At 48.3% G+C, this 24,064-nt stretch overlaps 1 protein-coding gene across 1 annotated transcript; it reads left to right on the top strand.

Moving 5' to 3' along the window:
- The first annotated feature begins 8 nt into the window (after positions 1-8).
- On the top strand, positions 9-22,716 carry UPF3A (UPF3A regulator of nonsense mediated mRNA decay). Its single transcript, XM_030926486.1, is given in 11 exon segments — positions 9-271; positions 713-819; positions 1,538-1,644; positions 5,987-6,085; positions 6,204-6,314; positions 9,792-9,847; positions 9,937-10,095; positions 16,423-16,544; positions 18,761-19,007; positions 19,009-19,056; positions 21,776-22,716. Coding segments are annotated over 11 exon segments (1,392 nt in total). The 5' UTR covers positions 9-64; the 3' UTR covers positions 21,905-22,716.
- The last annotated feature ends 1,348 nt before the right edge of the window (positions 22,717-24,064 follow it).

Raw genomic sequence — 24,064 nt, forward strand, 5'->3', positions numbered from 1 at the left:
GGGGGTCGAGCTCTCGCGAGGTTTTGTCGAGGGGTGACGGTTGCGGCTCGGCGGAGAGTGCGGGATGCGCTCGGAAAAGGAGGGGGCCGGAGGCCCTAGGGCGGCCGTTGTCGCGCGGGGACCGTGCGGGAGGGAGAAGCTGTCGGCCCTAGAAGTGCAGTTCCACCGCGACTCGCCGCAGCGGGAAGCTGAGACTCAGCCAACCTCGTCCTCCGGTTGCGGGGGCGGTGCGGGCAAACGTCGCGAGGAGAAGAGGACGGCCCTGAGCAAGGTGGGGCGGGGACGGGGGCGGGGCGCGCAAACCTCGCGAGGAGAGGACGGTCCCGAGCGGAGGAGGCGGGGGTCGGGGCCGGGAGGAGGCGGGGGTCGGGGCCGGGAGGAGGCGGGGGTCGGGGCGGGAGGAGGCGGGGGTCGGGTCGGGAGGAGGCGGGGGTCGGGTCGGGTCGGGAGGAGGCGGGGGTCGGGGTCGGGAGGGGCGGGGGTCGGGAGGGGCGGGGGGCGGGGTCGGGAGGGGCGGGTGGCGGGGTCGGGAGGAGGCGGGGGGCGGGGTCGGGAGGAGGCGGGGGCGGGGGCGGGAGGGGCGGGGGCGGGGGCGGGGGCGGGGTCGGGAGGGGCGGGCCCGGAGCCCCCTGCGCGGTGCGCAGTACGCGGTCCCTCCGGAGCTCCATGTCCACGCCCCGCTGCGGTGGGAACGGCCGCGCGCTCCCCGCAGGTGGTCATCCGCCGCCTGCCCCCGGGCCTCACCAAGGAGCAGCTGGAGGAGCAGCTGCGCCCGCTGCCAGCGCACGACTACTTCGAGTTCTTCGCCGCCGACCTGAGGTGAGGCCCGCCCCGAGGCGAGGAGGAGGAGGAGAGGGCGGAACCCAGAGCTCTGCGCCGCTGGCCTTCTCGTTGCCTTAAGTTCCTTACCGTGATTTCTCCTTCATGGGAGTCGTGTGAACCTTTTGAATAAATTACATTTCAGTAAAACGTGTAAGTCCTTTCAAAGAAAAATAGCAACAACAAGGAAACGCAGATGTGGTTTGCATTAGAAATGCGGATGATTTTCAGGCGGCTAACGCTTAGGAAAACGGGTGCCTTTGAAAGGACCAGCGTTGCCCGCCCGGCGCCTCCCGGGCCTCCCTGCCAGGACGCGGACGGGGCGCTGCGGGACGGGGCGCTGCGGGGCGGGGCGGGAGGGCGCCGGCTCTTCCTGTGGCCTCCACGCCGGTGCCGCAGCCAGTGCAGCTCTAAATACCGGAGAGGGTCCCCGGCGCCGCGCGTTCCCCTGGGAGTGCGCCCTGGCTTTGCCTTAGGGTTTCAGCCTCCGAGGACCGGTTCTGGGCAGCGCAGAAGGGACCTGAGTTCTGCCTCGTAAAGTTAACGTTTTGCGTTTGTTTTTGCTAAAGAATATCCAGGTTGTTACAATTAACTGAGGTGATTTGGCACAAAAGTTTTATCTAAAGTGGTTTGCTGTGCCCAGAAAAGGAAAAAGAGGCTAAAATAATGGAGTATTGTATTTTTCACTAACCATTTTCACTGTTATCTCTTATTTCAGTCTTTATCCTCATCTCTACTCAAGAGCATACATTAATTTTAGGAATCCTGATGACATCCTTCTTTTTAGAGATCGTTTTGATGGATATATCTTCCTTGACAGCAAAGGTTGGATTATTGGTTTTTAAAAATCGATTATAATCTCTAGGTATACTAATGAAGTGTTGCTAGAATATCCGTGTTTTTATTATTATTTTTAGAGACAGGGTCTTGCTCTGTTGCCCAGGCTGGAGTGCGGCAGCCACAATCACGGCTCACTGCAGCCTCACACTCTGGCTCAGGAGACCCTCCAGCCTCCCAGGTGGCAGGGACCGCAGGCGTGTGCCACCACAGGCGTGTGCCGCCATGATCGACTGATATAAAAAAAGTTTTGTAGAGACAGGGGTCTGTCTCACTGTGTTGCCCAGGCTGGTCTTGAACTCCTGGCTTCAAGTGATCCTCCCACCTCAGCCTCCCAGAGTGCTGGGATTACAGGTGTGAGCCACAGCATCTGGTCTGTTTGTGCGTTGTAATTAAAAAGTTCTCAGACTAAAGTAAGATGGTAAATTTTGATTATGTTACTGTAATTATGTGCAGATATTAAAAATGGAAATTATTTAATTTTATTATTATTATTATTATTATTATTATTATTTTTTTTTTTTGAGACGGAGTCTCGCTCTGTCACCCAGGCTGGAGTACAGTGGCCGGATCTCAGCTCACTGCAAGCTCCGCCTCCCGGGTTTACGCCATTCTCCTGCCTCAGCCTCCAGAGTAGCTGGGATTACAGGCGCCCGCCATCTCGCCCGGCTAGTTTTTTGTATTTTTTAATAGATACGGGGTTTCACTGTGTTAGCCAGGATGGTCTCGATCTCCTGACCTCGTGATCCGCCCGTCTCGGCCTCCCAAAGTGCTGGGATTACAGGCTTGAGCCACCGCGCCCGGCCAATTTTATTATTTAAACCAAAAAAATTCCAGAAATTCTGTGTAATAGTGACAGTCTATTTATGTATTATCAGAGAATGAAGGTTTTCATGAGTGAGTTTTTTGCATGAGAGAACTCTATCTTTTTGGGTTTTAAAACTAAATTATTTTACCTGTTTGATAGGAATTTTCCAAAATGTATACTGACTTCTATCTTCCTAAACAGCACCCTTCATGACTGTACCATTTATGATAATATCACCAGGAAGTCACTGAGTGCTGTTAAACAGCTTTGCCTGCGGAGACAGCAGTCTTCACCTCTAGCCTCAATAGTTCCCTTCCCGGTACTTATAGGGTTCTGCTTTGATCTTTTCCCCTTCTCCTCTCCTGTCAGGCTGTCTGCTGTTGTGTTCCTGGCTGTCAAGTTTGTGTACCTTTCACAGCAAGTTGTTTTCTGCCCTCCCCTCCCCGGCCACCCTCTTCACACTTCAAGCATTTTGACACTGATGAGTGTTTTCTTTTTCTCCACTAAGGGGTAAGGACTAGAAAGATTGTTACAAAATAAGCATTAGCCAAGCTAGTTCCTGTGACCAGAAGCAAATGTGGTGCTTGAACTGACCTTTGTGTTCATTGCTCATTTATTCAGTAACTTACTCAGCTTCCCTTTTTCACTTAAAAAATGTTGATGGGCCGGGCACAGTGGCTCACGCCTGTAATCCCAGCACTTTAGGAGGCCAAAGGCGGGTGGATCACGAGATCAGGAGTTTGAGACCGGCCTGAGCAACAACGTGAAACCCCGTCTCTACTAAAAATTCAAAAATTAGCCAGGCATGGTGGCAGGCGCCTGTAGTCCCAGGTACTCAGAAGACTGAGACAGGAGAATTGCTTGAACCCGGGAGGCGGAGGTTGCAGTGAGCTGAGATCATGCCACTACCTCCCAGCCTGGGCGATGGAGTGAAAAACTACGTATGTGTATGTACGTATATATATGTGTGTGTGTGTATGTAAAATACATGTAACATGGCCAGGTGTGATGGCTCACTCCTGTAATCCCAGCACTTTGGGAGGCTAAGGTGGGCAGATCACTTGAGGTCCGGAGTTTGAGACCAGCCTGGCCAAGATGGTGAAACCCTGTCTCTACTAAAAATAAAAAAATTAGCCAGCCATCATTGTGTGTGCCTGTAATCTCAGCTACTTGGGAGACTGAGGTATGAGAATCACTTGAACCTGGGAGGCAGAGGTTGCAGTGAGCCAAGGTGTCACTACATTCTAGCCTTGGTGACAGAGCGATTCTCTGTCTCCAAAAAAAAAGTCACAAAATTTATACCGTACTGTTTTCCACAGCAACTGTGCCATTTTACATTCCCACCAGTAGTGAGCAAGTCCGTCCTTATTTCCGGTTCAACTTTGTTGTTGTTGTTTAGTTTTTTAAATAGAGACGGGGTCTTGCTAAGTTGCCCAGGCTGGTATCGAGGGATTTCCCCCACCTTGGCCTCCCAAAGTGCTGGGCTACAGGCGTGAACCATCGCCCCGCCGTTGCTTTGATGGTCTCTGGCCTAAGCCTTTGCTTTTGATGTCATATGCAAAAACCCATTGCCAAATCCATTGCCATGGAGCTTTTTCCCCTGTGTTTTTTCCTAAGTGTTTTATGGTTTCAGGTCTTATATTTAGGTTTGATCCATTTCGAGTTACTTTTTGTATATGGTGTTAGGTAAGGGTCCAACTTCATTCTTGTCGCTGTGGATATCCAGTTTTCCCAGCACCAGCTGTTGAAAAGACCTTCTTTTCCCCATTGAATGGTCTGGGCACCCTTTTCAAAAATCAGTTGACCAAATATTACAAAGGTTTATTTCTGGGCTCTGTATTTTATTCCCTTGATAGATGTGTCTGTGTGGTGGTACCACACTGATTAGTTTTAGCTTTGGAATCAGGGACTATGTCATCTGCCATTGAATGAGTATCCACTGTGTGCTAGGTCTTGTGGGTGGAGTGGTGACTTGGACATCATCCCTGCTGGTCCAGTGCTCTACTGTCTCCCTGATTCTGACTTTATTCTGGATAGTGGAGGTTGGCACAAAAATGTCTCCCAGATAAAGGAGTTATAATTCAGTCACTGACAAGTCTAAAAATGACTCAGTGGGTTTAGTACCAAGGTAGCAGTGTTCCATTTGATGATTCGGCATATAGCGGGTTCTCTTAGTGAACATTTCTCTTTGTATATTCATTTTTCCCCCACATAGCAACAAAGTTAGTTTCTAATGGTTTCCATTCTCTACTTTTATCAGAAGCAGATTTCACCTGGAATATTCTATAAAGCCTTTGAAGCCCTCAATTTTAGCCATGGTGTCTTCTAAGCAAAGTAATTTTCTTGAACTTAAATAACAAATTGATAGTTGAATTAACCTTTTAAAATAAAATGTAAAACGTAGTTAAGAAATCTGATTATTTAAAGGTATTCCAACAATACATTATTTGGGATGGGGCTGGGGAGGTCAGGTTTATTGAGGTGTAAGTTATATATGGTAAAAGTCACCCTTTTAAAGTGAACAATTGGATGAATTTTGAACAAATTCAGTTACACAACCACCACAACATGATGGATTGTTTTGTTTAATAAATAATTGTTCTTCCTACCATGAGTTCATCCTTGTTTTAGTCTGGAGTTTGCTATGTTAAGGTTGCAGGTGCTTGAAAGTGTAATTAAATTGTAGGTTTTTAGGCCGGGCGCGGTGGCTCAAGCCTGTAATCCCAGCACTTTGGGAGGCCGAGATGGGCGGATCACGAGGTCAGGAGATCGAGACCATCCTGGCTAACACGGTGAAACCTCGTCTCTACTAAAAATACAAAAAACTAGCCGGGCGAGGTGGCGGGCGCCTGTAGTCCCAGCTACTCCGGAGGCTGAGGCAGGAGAATGGCATAAACCCGGGAGGTGGTGCTTGCAGTGAGCTGAGATCCGGCCACTGCACTCCAGCCCAGGTGACAGAGCAAGACTCCGTCTCAAAAAAAAAAAAAAAAAAAAAAAAAAAATTGTAGGTTTTTATTTTATTTTTATTTTTATTTTTATTTTATTTTATTTTATTTTTTGAGGCGGAGTCTCGCTCTGTCGCCCGGACTGGAGTGCAGTGGCCGGATCTCAGCTCACTGCAAACTCTGCCTCCCGGGTTTGCGCCATTCTCCCGCCTCAGCCTCCCGAGTAGCTGGGACTACAGGCGCCTGCCACCTCGCCCGGCTAGTTTTTGTATTTTTAGTAGAGACGGAGTTTCACTGTGTTAGCCAGGATGGTCTCGATCTCCTGACCTCGTGATCCGCCCATCTCGGCCTCCCAAAGTGCTGGGATTACAGGCTTGAGCCACCGCGCCCGGCCTAAATTGTAGGTTTTTAAATGTTTTTTTTTTTAATCTCTTACTGGAAGGATGAATTATAGTTTAAATAGTAATAATACATTGTCATTGTTACACTTACTCTTTAAGTAAGCTAGGTCATTATTTTGCAAAATGAATGTAGTAGAATTTCAGAATGGCTTCTGGAACATGTTTCCTGTTAAAAGGCCTAGAATATCCTGCAGTGGTAGAGTTTGCTCCGTTCCAGAAGATAGCCAAAAAGAAGCTGAAAAAAAAAGATGCCAAGACTGGAAGCATCGAAGATGGTGAGCCCTTTCCAAGTGCTACATTATGAAGCTGCCAAATTAAGAACACTAAGCAAATGTAATTCTCCTGTAGATGGGAAAGATTATATTTATTTTCTTTCTGTTTTTTAATGTCTAGATCCAGAATATAAGAAGTTTTTAGAAACTTACTGTGTGGAGGAAGAGAAGACCAGTGCCAACCCTGAGACCCTGCTGGGGGAGATGGAGGCAAAGACAAGAGAGCTCATTGGTCTGTTGTGCTCATTCTCGTTTCTTTATTGAGAGATTTACTCGTAGAGGATATACTTTTTTTTTTTTTCTTGATTGTGATAACAAGTTGAAACTTGTTACAGGCTTGGCAGAAATGTAGAGTGATTTCCAGTTTTGACAAAAGAATGGCAAGATGGCCGCATGGGAAAATATTTCTGGGCATTGGCTGATGGAGAGCACGTGATTTTTTTAGTTATGATCCTTTTAAGTTATGATGCTTCCGAATGAGCAGTGAAGACACATGAATGGTATGTGCCTGACGGCGTCAGGGAAAGCGCGTGTGTCACAGAGTTGAAGTCAGTGGTCACAGACGGATGCCTCAGGAGCCCATAGGAATGAGATGTTTGGCTCGTGGTGAGGTCATCTTGCTGCTCTTCCACAGCAATGCCAGGCTCCCTTAGCCAAGCCAAGCCAACTTGTGGATAAGCCCAGCCAGAGCACAGAATCGAGTTTAAATCCAGCCTTCCACCCCATGCCCACAAGTCGTGTACTTTAGAAATAGTTCTCAGTAGCACTGACATGAAAATCAGGCAGACGGTTATGGTTTAGTCCCAGACACACCTAGAAGTGTTTCTGCTCTCTGTGGATCTCCTTTCCTCAAAGCCCCTGTTCTTCACCCCTCACCTCTCCCACCCAGGCTGTGCCCTGCCCACCCATCAAGAGGAGTGTACTTTGGGAGGCCAAGGTGGGCGGATCACAAGGTCAGGAGTTTGAGATCAGGCTGGTCGACATGGTGAAACCCCGTCTCTACTAAAGATACAAAAACTTAGCTGGACGTGGTGGCGGGCGCCTGTAGTTCCAGCTACTCGGGAGGCTGAGGCAGGAGAATCGCTTGAACCTAGGAGGCGGAGGTTGCAGTGAGCTGAGATAGCACCACTGCACTCCAGCCTGGTGACAGAGTGAGACTCCATCTCAAAAAACAAACAAAAGAAATTGATGTGTCGTGACAGCCATGTTGTTTGTCTCCCACCACATAAACTCCCTCGTTTGGTTTCCCCAGTGGAACTACATTTTCATCTTCACGGTTGCAACGCAGAAAAGTTCAGGAATTTGTAAATGTTGATAGAATTAATAAGAAAGGTCAATGTCATTGAAATAGTCCACTCAGTTTCTTCATTTGTCTAGTAATAAAGCTTTTTTTTTTTTTTTTGAGACGGGGCCTCACTGTGTTGCCCAGGCTGAAGTGCAATGGCACGATCTCGGCTCACTGCAACGTCTGCCTTCTGGGTTTAAGCAATTCTTCTGCCTCAGCCTCCTGAGTAGCTGGGATTACAGGCACCCGCCATCATGCCCAGCTCATCTTTATATTTTTGTGGAGATGGGGTTTCACCATGTTGGCCAGGCTGGTCTTAAACTCCTGACCTCAGATGAGCCGCCTGCCTCAGCCTCCCAAAGTGCTGGGATTACAGGCGTGAGCCACCACGCCTGGCCGTACGTAATGAAGCTTTTGATCACTAAAGTAAACAAGATGTGCTGAGGCTGCATGCTGCCTGGGCACTGACTCTGGGACTCAGCTTGGGGCCAAGTGGTAAACAGGTTGCACAAGGTCTCTGCCTGCCATCGGGATGACAGGTAGGAAGCAGGAGCGGGAACAGCCCAGCCAGGGCCCCTCAGTTTGTAATCAGTGCCACTGATGTGACAGTGGAATATGGGAGGGAAAGAGGTTGGGAGATGGTGGTGGAGCTGGAGCTGAGACTGGCTGCGGGAGGGAAAGAGGTCAGGAGATGAACTGAGACTGGCTGTGCTGAGCAGTGGAGGAAGGACGCACCAGGGGCAGGGCTGGCGGCTGTCACTTTTCACTGCACGTGCGGATTGCAGGCTTGTGGGGCTGGCACACGTGGGTGAGGGCAGTGCGGTTGGAGGGTCGGGGCACTGTGCAAGATGTTTAGATTCATTCCAGGGCAACTGGAAGCCACTGGGGGAGTGGCATGGTCTGATTATTTGTCCCCATCACTCTGGTGGTGTCACATGGAATAGATTGTGGATGCCAGGAGATGCGCGTGTGTTTTGGAGGTGGACTGGACAGGACTGACAGATGGATAGGGTGTGGGAGGTAAGGGAACAGGAAGAATTAAGACTCCAGGGTTTGGCTTGAACAGATGGGTGGATTGTGGCACCATTACACACAAGGGAAGACGAGGGTAGGGCAGTATTGGGGGCAAAGTCGAGACCAGTGATGAATTTACATGAAGTTCCTTTTCAGCATGTTAGTGACTGTTACAGCTGAGTAACTAGCGAAAAATAATAGCATATGGGAACAGTAAATATTTAATGCTTTTATATCATTTTTAGCTTACCGTGGAATATGTATTTTGATTTAGGAAGGACATGAGAGACTTAGACATTAGAGACGATGCTAGTTTGAGCCTCATTCCTTATTTCCTTTTCTTTCTTTCTTAGTTAAATTAAAAGGATAAAGTGAGTTGTTGTGAGATGGATTTTACTAGGGGTGGTTTTTCTGTAAGTTTTAGGTCACAAGATGCGTCTTTCCTGGCAGTTGGAATCTGTATGTTCTCCACTTAAGAACTTGATAAATTGAAGAAGAGCGAGAAGAAGTAAATTAGATGTTAATTACAGGCCTCACCTCCCTGCCCCTCCCATTTCCATCTCACTTTGTTTTAAATGTCCCCTTGCATAGGATTGGTCACTTTAGGGCTGTTTTGAGACATACCTTTTTGGGGCAGACACGTGGCTCCTGCCGGGGTGGGGAGAGGGAGGCGTGTCCTGGCACCTCCCGAGAGTCTGCTGCACAGCCAGTGCTTTGCCAGAGTTGAACGAACGAACGAACGAACGAACGAACGAATGAATGAATGAATGAATGTGGCTTAGAATCCACCATCCCTGATGGGAACGACTAATTCATTCCAGGACTTGGCTGTAGAGTCTTCCTTGTTGTTGTGATTGCTATTTCTACATATTAAAAATTGAACCTTGGCTGGGCGCGGTGGCTCACACCTGTAATCCCAGCACTTTGGGAGGCCAAGGCGGGCGGATCACGAGGTCAGGAGATTGAGACCATCCTGGCTAACACGGTGAAACCCTGTCTTTACTAAAAAATACAAAAAACTAGCCAGGCGAGGTGGCGGACGCCTGTAGTCCCAGCTACTCCGGAGGCTGAGGCAGGAGAATGGCGTAAACCCGGGAGGCGGAGCTTGCAGTGAGCTGAGATCCGGCCACTGCACTCCAGCCTGGGCGACAGAGCGAGACTCCGTCTCAAAAAAAAAAAAAAAGAATCAGGAATTAGATGTCTACTGTGTATAAAATCGTTGATACTTTCAAATTACTTGACGTGATAGTGATGGAATAAAAACTCCGCTGGAGACAGTGTGGGGTCATGTAAATTTAAAAAGTAATGATATTGTTCCCTTCTTTATTTTAAAGATCAAATTGAAAACAAGTATTTAAAATAAATCTTTCTTTAGGAGTTAAATACTATATTACAACTTTTGTGTTTTAGCTAGAAGAACAACACCTCTTTTGGAATATATTAAAAATAGAAAATTAGAAAAGCAGGTAGGTCTGGCCTTTACCTCATGAACATCCTCCCTGCTGCTGCCGTTTTCATCCAGGCGGTTTATATACACACCCTTCTATGTCTTTAGAGAATTCGAGAAGAGAAGCGAGAAGAACGGAGGAGGAGAGAGTTAGAAAAGAAACGTTTGCGGGAAGAGGAAAAAAGAAGAAGAAGAGAAGAAGAAAGATGCAAAAAAAAAGAGACAGATAAACAGAAGAAAATTGCAGAGAAAGAAGTAAGGATTAAGGTAATTCTGAGGAAACATTTCCTTTTTCCAAAAATAGTTCTGCTATAGTAATTATACTCTTTACATATCTTAGTTCTTTAGAATTTTGAAAACATTCTGAATTAATCTAATATTGTGTTGTTATTTTTTTCATCTTTTCCATCCTTCCATCCTACAGCAGTGGTTTTCACAGTGTGTCCTGAGCCTTAGGAGTCCTCAGGCTGCTGTTGGGCGCCTGTCCTCCTGCGTGTGCAGTGGGGAGCACACCCCCACGGGAGCCCCACGCTGGCACACGTCGGGCTGCTGCTGACACTGTCTTTTTTTTTTTTTTTTTTAACTTTCCAACTTGCGTTTTTGGTTCAAGGGCTACATGTGCAGGTTTGTTACGTGGGTAAATCAAGTGTCTCTGGGGTTTGGTGTACAGATAATTTTGTTACCCAGGTAGTCAGCACAGTACCTGATTTTTTCAGTCTTCACCCTCCTCCTATTCTCCACCCTCTATATTTTCCTTTTTAAAAAAGTTTTCTGGCTGGGCATGGTAGCTCACGCCTGTAATCCCAGCACTTTGGGAGACCAAGGCGGGAAGATCACGAGGTCAGCAGTTCGAGATCACCCTTACCAACATGGTGAAACCCTGTCTCTACTGAAAATACAAAAATTAGCCGGGTGTGGTGGCAGACGCTTGAAATCCGAGCTACTCAGGAGGCTGAGGCAGGAGAATCGCTTGAACCCCGGAAGCAGAGATTGCAGTGAGCCGAGATTGTGCCATTGCACTGCAGCCTGGGCAACAGAGCGAGACTCCATCTCCAATAATAATAATAATAATAATAATTTCCTGGCCTGGTACAGTGGCTCACACCTGTAATCTCAGCACTTTGGGAGACCAAGGCAGGCGGATCACTTGAGGTCAGGAGTTTGAGACCCGCCTGGCCAATATGGTGAAACCCTGTCTCTACCAAAAACACCAAAATGAGCTGGGCGTGGTGGCGGGTGCCTGGAATCCCAGCTACTCAGGAGGCTGAGGCAGGAGAATTGCTTGAATCCAGGAGACAGAGGGTGCAGCGAACCAGGATCGAGCCACTGCACTCCAGCCCAGGTGACAGAGCGAGACTCTGTCTCAAAAAAAAGTTTTCCTGATTAAAAAGTACACGTTTGAAAACCACTGGTTTTGCCTTTCTGTGTGAAGGCTGACTCATAGAACCGGGTTTTATCATTTCTTTTGTGGTAGCACTAATGAGTTTCTGTATTTCTTGCTGATTTTTTCTTGTGACTGATACATTCATTGATGAGGGTGGTTTAATACATAGAGGGAATTTTTCTCTGTGTGAAATGTGTTGGCCAGAATTGGGACCAGCCATTGTCTTCTCAGTACTAAACCTAGATTTAGAACTAAGGTATCACTCCATGAAGGATTTAAGGCATATTCAATATGACTTATTATTTATTGAATACTTTATATTCAATAAAATTGTATAAGGAAAAAAAAAGAAATGTCAGGACTTGGGGAAAGAAGATAGGTTAGGAAAGGGTGAGGAAGAGATCATTGAACTATAGATTTGTTTCTGATACGGTCAGTCAAAAACAGAAAAGTTGGCTGGGCATGATGGCTCGTGCCTATAATCTCAGGACTTTGGGAGACCAGGGTGGGTGGATTGCTGTAGCCTAGGAGGTCAAGACCAGCCTGGGCAACAGAGAGAGACCCTGTTTCTATTTTTTGTAGAGATGAGGGTCCCACTATATTGCCCAGGCTGGTCTCGTACTCCTGGACTCAAGTGATCCTCCTGCCTCAGCCTCCCAAAGTTTGGGGATTACAGGCCTGAGCCACCGTGCCTGGCCTGGTTTAGCTTTTAATAAGCATCTGTGCTAAGTATGGGGGTCTTTCACTTCTAAATCATGTGGAAAATTGAAATTCTTTTAATGCCTGAAAAATGGAATCTGGGGAGGAATGCAAAAGAAGGTGTATCAACAGCTTAAAGACAGATTGCTCATGACTATTTTGCTATTTTTTTGTTTGGTTTTTGTGGGGGGGTTGACACAGGGTCTCAGTGTGTCACCCAGGCTGGAGTGTAGTGGCACAGTCACAGCTCACTGCAGCCTCTACCTCCCAGGCTCAAGTGATCCTCCTGCCTCTGCCTCCCATTACAGGGGTGCACCATCATACCTGAACAGCTAATTTAAAAAAAATTGTAGAAATGGGGGTCTCACTGTGTTGTCCAAGCTAGTCTTGAACTCCTGGGCTCAAGCGATCCTCCTGCTGCTGGGATTAGAGGCATGAGCCACAATGCCTAGCCCTCATGGCTATTCGTAATAAAGAGAAATATGGTTTGGGAGGCCAAGGCGGGCGTATCACAACGTCAGGAGATCGAGACCATCCTGGCTAACAGGGTGAAACCCCATCTCTACTAAAAATACAAAAAATTAGCTGGGCTTGGTGGCGCACACCTGTAGTCCCAGCTACTCGGGAGGCTGAGGCGGGAAAATTGCTTAACCCGGGGGGCAGAGGTTGCAGTGAGCCGAGATCACACCACTGCACTCCAGCCTGGGTGACAGAGCGAGACTCCGCCTCAGAAAGGCTGGAGGCGGGCGGATCACTAGGTCAGGAGATCAAGACCATCCTGGCTAACGTGGTGAAACCTCGTCTCTACTAAAAATACCAAAAATTAGCAGGTCGTGGTGGCAGGAGCTTGTACTCGCAGCTACTTGGAAGGCTAAGGCAGGAGAATGGCGTGAACCCGGGAGACAGAGCTTGCAGTGAGCCGAGATGGCGCCACTGCACTCCAGTCTGGGCGACAGAGCGAGACCCCGTCTCAAAAAAAAAAGAAATATGGCACACAGACAGCTCAGCTGTCCTCTGAGGATGCTAAGCAGTGACCTTATGTGTGGCCTTATGGGTGAACACACACAGGCAAGGGCTGGGAGGGAGCACAGCTGCCCATGCACTCCGGTTGGCCTCTGGAAGCCTCACAGGGCGTAGCAGAGCTGGCCTGCTCCCCAGCTCGTCTCCAGCGGCTCTGGCCTGCTGGTTTCTCCTGAATGTACCAGCGGATTCCACCTTAGGCCTCCACAGGGACTTCCCCAGATGTGCCCATGGCTCTTTCTTGGCATCTGGTCTTAGTTCCTGTCTTGGCTCTGCAGAGAGTCCTCCTGGACCCTCCTCTTCCTGCGTCTGCTGCTTTACTCTCCCTTCGTGTGTTCGTAGCTGCTATCTGGGGCTATCCTATTCATTTGTTTCCTCCCCTTGACCACCATTGCCTCAGGTAGAGCATCAGGTGTGAGTTCCTTTAAGGCAGGGGCACCCCTGTCTCATTCATAGCCATTCCCTAGTGCCTAGCACAGGGTCTTAGTCCCTGATTCCTGCACACAGCTCCTCAGACCCCGGGCATCCACAGTAATGTGAGTATCTTATATGCCAATGAGAGGACTGGGGGCTGGAGGCCCCAGGCAGCTTCAGGATGGGGACTCGTTGGCAGAAAGACTAAGGCAGGACTAGAGGGTTGGGACGTTCAGTCCCATCCTAGCAAGAGGGCAGAGGGCCTAGAGAGAGGTCACCAGTGGCCAGTGACGTAATCAATCACGCCTGTATCATGAAACCTTAATAATGCCTAAAGACAGGGCTTCCGGGGGCCAGGCATAGTGGCTCATATTTGTAATCCCAGCACTTTGGGAGACCGAGGTGGGTGGATCCCAAGGTCAGGAGTTTGAGACCAGCCTGGTTAACATGGTGTATAACCCCATCTCTACTAAAAATACAAAAATTAGCCAGGCGTGTTGGCGCACACCTGTAGTCCCAGTTACTCAGGAGGCTGAGGCAGAAGAATCGCTTGAACCCAGGAGGCGAAGGTGCAGTGAGCCGAGATTGCCTCCCTGTACTCTAGCTTGGGTGACAGCAAGACTCTGTCTCGAGAAAAAAAAAAAAAAAAAAAAGACGGGGCTTGCTGGGAGGGTTACTGCACGGAAGCTCCAAGCACCGCTGCGCCATCCCCCATACCCACCTTGTGTATTTTTTCCATTTGGCTGTTCCTGGTTGTATCCTTTATGATAAGCCAGTTATCGAGAAGACAGTGCCTTTCTGAGTTCTATGAGCCATTTCAGCAACTTATCAAATCTGAGGAGAGGCCGTCGAGCACCTCGAAATTTATTGCTGATTGGTCAGAAGTTCGGGTGACACTCCAGGACTTGGAACTGTCATCTGAAGGGGGCAGTCTGTGGGTTCTGGTGCTAACTGTAGGTCGACGGCCTCAGCGCTGAGTTGAATGTGGAGCACGCAGCTGGTGCCGGAGAGGCGGAGAGGCAGAGAGGCAGAGAGTGGTGTGGAAAAAGACACGCAGTGTCAGAAATGTTGTGAAAACAGTTCCTAGGCACTCAGAATATTTGTTGAGTGGGTGGATGGAGATTGGCACTTCCCTGTGGCTCGCATTTGTTACAGACGTGTTACTGTTGCAGTTTTTATAAAAGATGGACAGTTACCGGAAAGGAAATGTGTAAGTTCCCAGATTCCACGTAGGCAGAATAAGAGGATGTTCACAGCTGACGCAGGGCCCACGCTTGATGAGAAGCTGCGTCCAGGGCTCCACCTTTCATGATGCGTTGCGTTCCCAAGTGAGCGTGTGTAATTGAATACGTCTGTGTATGGTGTTGCTGTGCTGCAAGTTAAAGTATGTCCACTTTATGAGTGAGAACAGAATTGTCGGAAGTACACCTTCCATTTCTGTTCTACAAATGATCAGTCTGTGGTGCTTCCATTGCTTTTTTGTTTTGTTTTTCTCCCTTTTCCCAAGTTAGCTGAGGTGCTTTACTTTCAAAAACTGTGCAGAGAGCAGGGAGAAAGGCCCAGGGACATACAGGGCAGGTGAAATGCATTGTGGCAACTTGTCCATTTATTCTGTTTCAGGAAAGAGAATAATCAGTGTTTTGAAAACTATATTCTAAATTATCAGTAGGAAGCAACCTTTTAAAAAAATTTTTTCCTTATTACAAAATTAATGCTTGTCTGTTTTAGGAAAACTAGACCCTATAGATGAAAGGAAATAAAGTCATTTCAGTTCTGCCATCTAGAAATAATCACTATTGGCCAGGCATGGTGGCTCACGCTTGTAATCCCAGCACTCTGGGAGGCCAGCGTGGGTGGATCATGAGGTCAGGAGTTCAAGACCAGCCTGGCCAAGATGGTGAAACCCCATCTGTACTAAAAATACAAAAATTAACCAGCCACGGTGGCAGGAGCCTGTAATCCCAGCTACTCAGGAGGCTGAGGCAGGAGAATTGCTTGAACCAGGGTGGCAGAGGTTGCAGTGAGTGGAGATTGAGCCACTGCACCCCAGCCTGGGTGACAGTGAGACTTCGTCTCAAAAAAAACAAAACACAAAAACTACAAAAATCAGCCAGGTGTGGTGGCACGCCCCTGTAGTCCTGGCTACTCGGGAAGCTGAAGCAGTGGAATTGCTTGAACCGAGACGAGATTGTGCCACTGCACTCCAACCTGGACGACAGAGCGAGACTCTATCTCAAAATGGGAAATAATCACTATTAACACAGTGCTGCAGAGCCCTTTAGATGGTGGTGGTGTGTGTGTGTGTGTGAGAACATAAATAGACGTGGGGGCCGGGCACAGTGGCTCACGCCCAGAATCCCAGCATTTTGGGAAGCCAGGGTGGGTGGATCACCTGAGGTCAGGAGTTCGAGATCAGCCTGGCCAACATACTGAAACCCCATCTCTACTAAAAATACAAAAAATTAGCTGAGCATGGTGGTGGGCGCCTGTAATCCCAGCTGCTTGGGAGGCTGAGGCGGGAGAATCACTTGAACCCGGGAGGAGGAGGTTGCAGGGAGTCAAGATCGTGCCACTGCACTCCAGCCTGGGCAGCAAGAGTGAAACTCCGTCTCAAAAAAAAAAAAATTAAACAGGCGTGGTGGCACATGCCTGTCATCCCAGCTACTCAGGAGGTGGAGGCAGGAGACTCGCTTGAACCCTGGAGGCAGAGGCTGCAGCGAGCCGAGAGTGCGCCACTGCACTCCAGCCTGGGCAACAGAGCAAGACTCTGTCTCAAAAAAGAAAGAGAAGTACAAGTGGGGTTGTGGTGCATGTTCTGTTTTTTAGCCCTTTATTCATTACGTGAACATCTTTGCATCACATTAACCAACCTTACTTTTCATGACTAAAAATACTTCATTCACTGAATGTTCCACCATGTATTAAACCAAAAACCTCCCTTTTGGACCGTTAGCTCTAATTCTTTGCCATGCAAACATTTGGCTTCAATATTGGGGTATATTTGTAATTATTTATTTAACAGCTTCTTTTAAAATGTGCTCTTGAGGTGCTATTTTACTAACACTGTAATTTCTCAGCTTCTTAAGAAACCAGAAAAGGGAGAGGAACCAACCACAGAGAAACCAAAAGAAAGAGGAGAGGAGATTGATACTGGAGGTGGCAGGCCCGTGGAAGGCTCACTGGAGGAGTCCCAGGAGACGTGAGCGTGCTTTCGTTGTTATGACCGCGTCAGCTCCCAGTCATGGTGACGTAGGCCTTGTCAATACGAGTATGCCTGTTTCACGTTATTCTTGGAATCCCAGACTTCCCAGGGTGTGGAGTGCACATTAGCCTTCATTTCCCGTCAGCATGGCAGGAACTTAGTGAACTCGCCTCGTCTGCAGTCTCAAGTCTGTCTTCAGATGGGGAAATTTCTTCTTGTCGTTTGCTTTGCTTTTCCCTCCATGTCCTCCTTTTACTCCTGAGCCATCTCCTGGATTCCTGCTGTTGCATGTCAGGTCTTCAGGATCTGTCTTCCCAGTCTTTGTTTGTTTTCTGTTTTTTGTTTTTATTTTTCTCTGTGTGTGTGTGATATCTTGCCCTTTGCTCTTTTAGCCCCCTTGCAATTTATCTACAGAATTGCATATTTGGGAACCCCATCTTTTAGGGCTGGCAGATCTTGTGTGGTAGAGAAACAGAATTGTAAGTGCTGTGATCCTTTGGTTGAAGCTGTCCCTGGCTCCTCTGGCTGTGGGTCTTGACCAGCAGCTTTGACTGTGCACTGCGGGTCCTCCCTTTTTCTTTTCCTTTGCTGCTTATAACAGTGCAACTCTGTGGAGGGAGCAGCTCTGTGGAGGGAGCAGCTCTGTGGAGGGAGCTCATCTGCAAAAGGGACAGACACAGCAGCATCTGCCTGGTGGGCCAGAGAGACCAGCCAGATGCCAGTCAGGGGAGATCTTGTCCCTCTTGCTTCTGGCACCCACCATCCTCAGGACCCCGGGCACCTGGGCTTGCCTTCCCCTCTGGGACTCCTGCCCGCTCACCACATTTCACCACCCACGGTCTCCTGGTGCCCAGGGCCACTTGGCTCGCAGGGAATGGCGGACGTGGGTTTTACTTGGGAAGACTAATGGGATTAGGCCGCCAGCTTCCCAGAGTCACAGTCGTAGGGGTGATTTCTCACTGCCTTTCTTTCAGAGTTGATGAAGTATTCTTTCTGCTTCTTGGGGGTTTTGGTTTATTGCTTTGTTTATAAAATTTATGTCTGATTATCAAATCCATGATTGTGAAGCACTGGGTTACGTTAAGGGTGTCGTTACTGTGACTGTTCATGACACTGCCACGTGTCTGGTGTGAATTCGTGCTTGGTTACAGATCCTTATGGTCCCCACCAGCCCTGCCAAATGAGCGAAGCAGCCATTTATTTACTATTCATTTAATATTCTGATAAATGCATAAAGATAATTAATCTGCCATTATTAAATGTCAATTAATTTTACTCTGCACATCATGATGGATACAGCCACTGGACCACTTTAGTCTCAGTCACTTTGTAGAAAAGAAGGTTTATTTTATTTTAATTTTGATAAACAACGTCTCGCTCTGTCGCCCAGGCTGGAGTGCAGTGGCACGATCTCGGCTTACTGCAACCTCTGCCTCCCACATTTGAGCAATTCTCCTGCTTCAGCCTCCTGAGTAGCTGGGATTACAGGCATGCCTCTCCGTGCCTGGCTAAATTTGTGTTTTAAGTAGAGACGGGGTTTCTCCATGTTGGTCATGCTGGTCTTGAACTCCTGATTTCAGGTGATCTGCCTGCCTTGGCCTCCCAAAGTGCTGGGATTACAGGTGTGAGCCACCATGCCTGGCCTAATTTTTGTATTTTTAGTAGAGACGGGGTTTCGTCATGTTGGCCAGGCTGCTCTCAACCTCCTGACCTCAAATGATCTGCCTGCCCCTGGCCTCCCAAAGTGCTGGGATTACAGGCACATGCCACCACACCTGCCTAATTTTTGTATTTTCAGTAGAGAGGGGGTTTCACCATGTTGACCAGGCTGGTCTCCAACTCTTGAGCTCAGGTGATCCCACCCACCTTGGCCTCCCAAAGTGCTGGAATTACAGGCGTGAGCCACCATGCCTGGCCGAAAGAAGATACTTACTTTGGAGGGTTAGTGAGAATTAGACAATATGTATAAAAAGTACCTTAGCGTGAGGCATATTGTCTATCTGTCACTCAACTGAAATGACAGATATTATTACTATGATTTATTCTTCTTTGTAGTGGTTTTTGTCAGTGTCTGCTGTGTGCCCATTGCAGTGCAGCCTCAGCAGTGCAGTGCTGACACGGGCCCCTGTTGTCTGGGAACCAGCGGGCTAGAAAGGAGGGTGAGCAGCCGACCGGCGGTTACTGCAGTCACTGATGCTTGGGTTGAACCACAGGTCACGCAGCAGCAGTGATAAAGAGTACAGGGATGTGGAGAGATCTCAAGAAAAAGAATCTGAAGCACAAAGACACCATGTGGATGACGGCAGGAGGCACAGAGCTCACCACGAGCCTGACTGGCTTTCCAGAAGGAGTGAGGATGAGCAGAGATGGGGGAAAGGACCTGGCCAAGACAGAGGGAGGAAGGGGAGCCAGGACAGCGGGGCTCCGGGGGAGGCCATGGAGAGACTGGGAAGAGCGCAGAAGGTGTGACGACGGTCCGGCACCCAGAAAGGAGCGACTGGCAAACAAGGTTTTTATTAAACCCAAAAAGAAAAATCTGTCTGGCTGTCTTAAGGTCCAGGTTGCACACTGACCGTGTCACCCGCACTTGGCCTTGTGTCTTGGGAAGCTCATTACTCATGAAAGTCAGATCCTAGAGTGAGACTAGTCGCCATCTTTTCTCAGAGAGTCCAATTATTTTTCACCAGGAAAAAGAAAGATTTTTTTTAGTATCAAACTAACACGTTTGTATGATTCACTTGAGAATAAGATTAAATTTTCCCTTGAGACAGGAAGGAAAGTTTTAATATTTCATGGAGGTTTCTTCCACATTATCAACAACATTCTGATGATTAGTGAATATTCCCGTGGCTCACAAACACTGAAGTTAGTTCTGCACAGACGCTGAGCACAGGACTGTGGTTACCCCCTTAGCCAAGCAAACAGCTTTTTTTTTTTCAGAAGTTTGAAGCTGATTTTTGTTCAGATTGCGTTTTCCCAGCGCAGCACTACAGACGGCATCACCCTTCTGGCAGCACCAGGCCCCACCCTGGCTCCCAGCAAACTGAGGGCTGCCTCGGGTTCGCATTCCCACTCACCTCCTCCCCATGTCTAACCTCTGGCAGCCACTGTCTGTTCTCTGCCTCTGTGATTTTGTCATTTCAAGAATGCTGGATGAGTGGAAACACAGTGTGTGAGCTTTGAGAGTGGCTTTCTTCACCCAGCCTAATTCCTTGCAGATCCTTCCAGGTGGTTGTGTGTAGGAACGATGTTCACTTTTAAAATGTTTCAGTGTAGCCAAGTGTGGTGGTTCATGCCTGTAATCCCAGTACTTCGGGAGGCTGAGGCGGATGGATCACTTGCGGTCAGGAGTTTGAGACCAGTGTGGCCAATATTGCGAAACCCCATCTCTACTAAAAATACAAAAAATAGCTGGGCATGGTGGCGCGTGCCTGTAATCCCAGCTACTCAGAAGGCTGAGGCAGGAGAATCACTTGAACCTGGGAGGCGGAGGTTGCAGTGAGCCAAGATCACGCCATTGCATTCCTGCCTAGGCAACCAAAGCAAAACTCTGTCTAAAAAAAAAAAAATGTTTCAGTGAAGTCGAAGCTGAAAGCCAGAGGAGAGCCTTCTTGTCTTCACCCTTGAATAAACACCTCTAGAATACTCCACAGTTTTCTGGGGTTGCCTGGACCTTGAGGGGCACAAAGTACAGCCATGGGTCTTTTCGATAGGCAGTCCTCAGTCTTCAGTTGCCTTATTTTAGCAGTGGTGAATGGCCTGGTGCTCCCCCGAACTGAGGTGGGGGAGCATTTGCTCCTCTGCTGAGCCTCACAGTGCTGTGGTGGGAATGTGTGCAGGAGCCTCTTTCCCGGGAGCCTGGCATTTGTCATGTACTTCTCAGGTCAGGCTCCATGCTCCATCTGTGTACACAGGTACTGCCCTGGTAAGAAGCCAAAGTGTCGGCCGGGTGTGGTGGCTCACATCTATAATCCCAGCACTTTGGGAGGCTGGTGGGTGGATCACCTGAGGTCAGGAGTTCGAGACCAGCCTGGCCAACATGGTGAAACCGCATCTTTACTGAAAATACAAAAATTAAGCGGGCGTGGTGACACGCGCCTGTAGTCCCAGCTACTCAGGAGGCTGAGGCAGAAACATCACTTGAACCCAGGAGGTGGAGGTTGCAGTGAGCTGAGATTGTGCCGTTGCCCTCTAGCCTGGGCAACCAGAGTGTAACTTTGTCTCAGGAAAAAGAAAAAAAGCTGTGCATGCTGGCTCCAGGCAGCCTATCTCCGCCCCACAGGAGCATTCAGGTCCAGGGGCCTGCTGAGCCTGTTCGCACCCCTCCCATTGGTCAGGTTCATACCAAGGAAAAGAAAATTAAGTTAAACCCCCTGATGGCAACCTGATGTGGGCTTACACACACAGTCCAGGAGGAGGTAAAGGTGAGCTGGTGAATCCTGGAGAAGAAGTATGTGAGATGTGCCCACATGGTCATCCTTGCAGCCCACACTTGGGCTCCTGGTGACTGTTGGAGGCTAAGGGTGCAGCTCTGCAGGGAGAGTAGGCAGGATGCGGGAGGCATGTGGAGCAGGAGGCTGCAGGCTTCAGGAAGCTGGAAGCCACCTTCCTCCTCTGCCACCCCTTCAGTGCCGGGGCAGGGCTGGTGGCCCCATCAGGGAGGAATTGTGCTGCTGTCGCTGCTGACGCTGGCCTTCAAGGCCACTCTGTGCTTCCCTGGCTGTTGCCTTCTTCAGGCCCTGAACAGTTCCCCTTCATGGACTTTATGGGTCGTTTTTATTGCTTTGCCTCCAGGAATTTAATAAAATGATGGGATGGTGTTTTCCAAAAAGGGATCAGTTCAGTTTCCCTGCTGTAGATGCTAGGCAGGGATAAGCCCCGTGGAAATTGCTTACCACTCACGTTAATAACAGTTTGAGTTCGCAGATCTGAAACCGTCTCTGAGGGTCCACATATCATTTTGTTTCAGGCTTAGGGACTGAGGTGGACATGTTTGAGTTTTCACCTCCCCAGCTCAGATTACAAGGTGTTCTTGGTTTGAGCAGTAACATTTGCTCAGATAACTGACGTTTACATGGCTTCTTAAATTGCCTGAGAATGGCTGGTTTCTGAGAGAGCGCTGTGAAAAGGGCTGATTTTTAGCTGCCTGGTTGATTTTCTCTGGACAGTTCATATCATCAAGTTCTAGAAATACAGGGAGATATTAATATGCCCTCTTATCCTGGCAGGACCGGCCGGCCTTGCAGCTGTATGATCCAGGAGCTCGCTTCCGAGCGCGAGAGTGTGGCGGAAGCGGGAGGATCTGCAAGGCAGAAGGTTCGGGGACTGGTCCTGAGAAGAGGGAAGAGGCAGAGTGAGTCACTGGGTGCACCTGGCCTCCATGGACAAGCGAAGGAATCTCAGAAACGTGTAAATGACTCCGAGTGTGACTGGAAAGGAGAACTTACTCCTTACCAGGAAACTGGAAGCTAAAAATACAGAGGGTGACATAGAAACACGCAGAAACCATTCTAAAGAAAGTAGTGATCTTGTATTAAATTGAGCAGAATTCTCACGGATTTTACCCATTCCTGTTATACACTAATATTTGTTTTTCAGCCAAAACAGAAGATGATTTCCACTGGACAGTAGAAAAATATGTGTAAAATAGGGAAGAAAGTTAGTATTGGATCAGTGTGAGTCCTGAAGCACTTTCAGTGCTGTGAGAACGACATCCAGTGTGGGTTTCATTCATTTATAGGCAGAGGAGCTGTCCGTCTCTCATGCCTCTCGGTGGCCTCCGAGCCGTGGTGTCGAGTACAGAGTAATTCTTGTTTGTTACAGCCTCCGTGAGTCAGCCATGCCTGCAGAGTGTGCTGTGTTTTAGTCCTGGTAGGAATATATACCAGAGCTCCCACTGTCTAAAAACCCAACAGCTTCAACTATTGCCCTTTCAACAGTTTTGCCACTGACCGGATGAAAATGGTTTCACAATCTTTGGATGGATGCATTTGTGGTTTGTAACCATTACAGTTTACACCATGGTTTAAGAATTTGCCCAAATACGCGGTGGCTCAAGCCTGTAATCCCAGCACTTTGGGAGGCCGAGACGGGTGGATCACGAGGTCAGGAGATCGAGACCATCCTGGCTAACACGGTGAAACCCCGTCTCTACTAAAAAAATACAAAAAACTAGCCGGGCGAGGTGGCGGCGCCTGTAGTCCCAGCTACTCGGGAGGCTGAGGCAGGAGAATGGCGTAAACCCGGGAGGCGGAGCTTGCAGTGAGCTGAGATCCGGCCACTGCACTCCAGCCTGGGCGACAGAGCGAGACCCCGTTTCAAAAAAAAAAAAAAAAAAAAAAGAATTTGCCCAAATAACAGAAATTTTGTTTGTGAAGGGATAAAATAGGTATAGCATATAGAGCCTGTCTTTGAGTTTTAGATACTTTATTTGTAAATAACTTAAAATAGCTTTCTGAAACCGTGCATTCTACAGTTTCTTCCTTTCAGTGAAATTGTTAAATGTTAATGTCTTTTTGGCACTGCGATTTAAACCATTTATTAAATACAAATTTTGTTAAAGAAGTATTGACATATTCTTTGAATCTGTGTCAGGGAAATTCTGATTTGTTAGTTCAAATGCCTGACAGCATAATCATACAGATCTTCTCTTTTCTTGGTTTGGATGACACTGAGCAGCTGTCAAAAATGTGCAAACAATTCCAAAAGGTAAGGCCTTTAAATATTTTACTGGTGAATATTACACAGACTTTCAAAAGGAGAGAGAATGACTTAGAAAGTCTTTTTTGTTTGTTTGTTTTCTCCGAGATTGGAGTCTCAGTCTGTCGCCCAGGCTGGAGTGCGATGGCGTGATCTCAGCTCAGCGAAATCCACGCCTCCTGGGTTCAAGCAATTCTCCCACCTCAGCTTCCAGAGTACTGGGATTACAGGCATGTGCCACCACACCTGGCTAATTTTTCTTAAACTAACACTGTCTGCATCTGCCCTAACAGAGTGAGAGAGAGACGAAACGCTAGTTATGACAAGCAAACTCACCCACCCACTCTTAAAAAAAATTCAGGGCCAGGCATGGTGGCTGACTCCTGTAATACCAGCAGTTTGGGAGGCCGAAGTGGGCAGATTGCAAGGTCAGGAGGCTGAGACCATCCCGGCTAACACTGTGAAACCCTGTCTCTACTAAAAATACAAAAAAAAAAAAAAAAATGAACCGGGCGTGGTGGCGGATGCCTGTAATCCCAGCTACTCAGGAGGCTGAGGCAGGAGAATGAACCTGGGAGGTGTAGCTTGCAGTGAGCCGAGATTGCACTACTGCACTCCAGTCTGGGCAAAAGTGCGAGACTCCGTCTCAAAAAGAAAAAAAGAATACTAAACGCAATTCAGAAGGGCCACCCAGAGGGAGACAACAATGGCACCACTACTCGCGCCACACACACACAGGCTGTGCTCTTGTCTGTTGGTTCTACCTGACAAAGGAAAACTAGCTGTTTGTTTCATCAATGAACCACAGCTGCAGGTGG

This window comes from Rhinopithecus roxellana, unplaced genomic scaffold (genome assembly GCF_007565055.1).
Source record: "Rhinopithecus roxellana isolate Shanxi Qingling unplaced genomic scaffold, ASM756505v1 contig4090, whole genome shotgun sequence".
Classification (NCBI taxonomy): Eukaryota; Metazoa; Chordata; class Mammalia; order Primates; family Cercopithecidae; genus Rhinopithecus; species Rhinopithecus roxellana.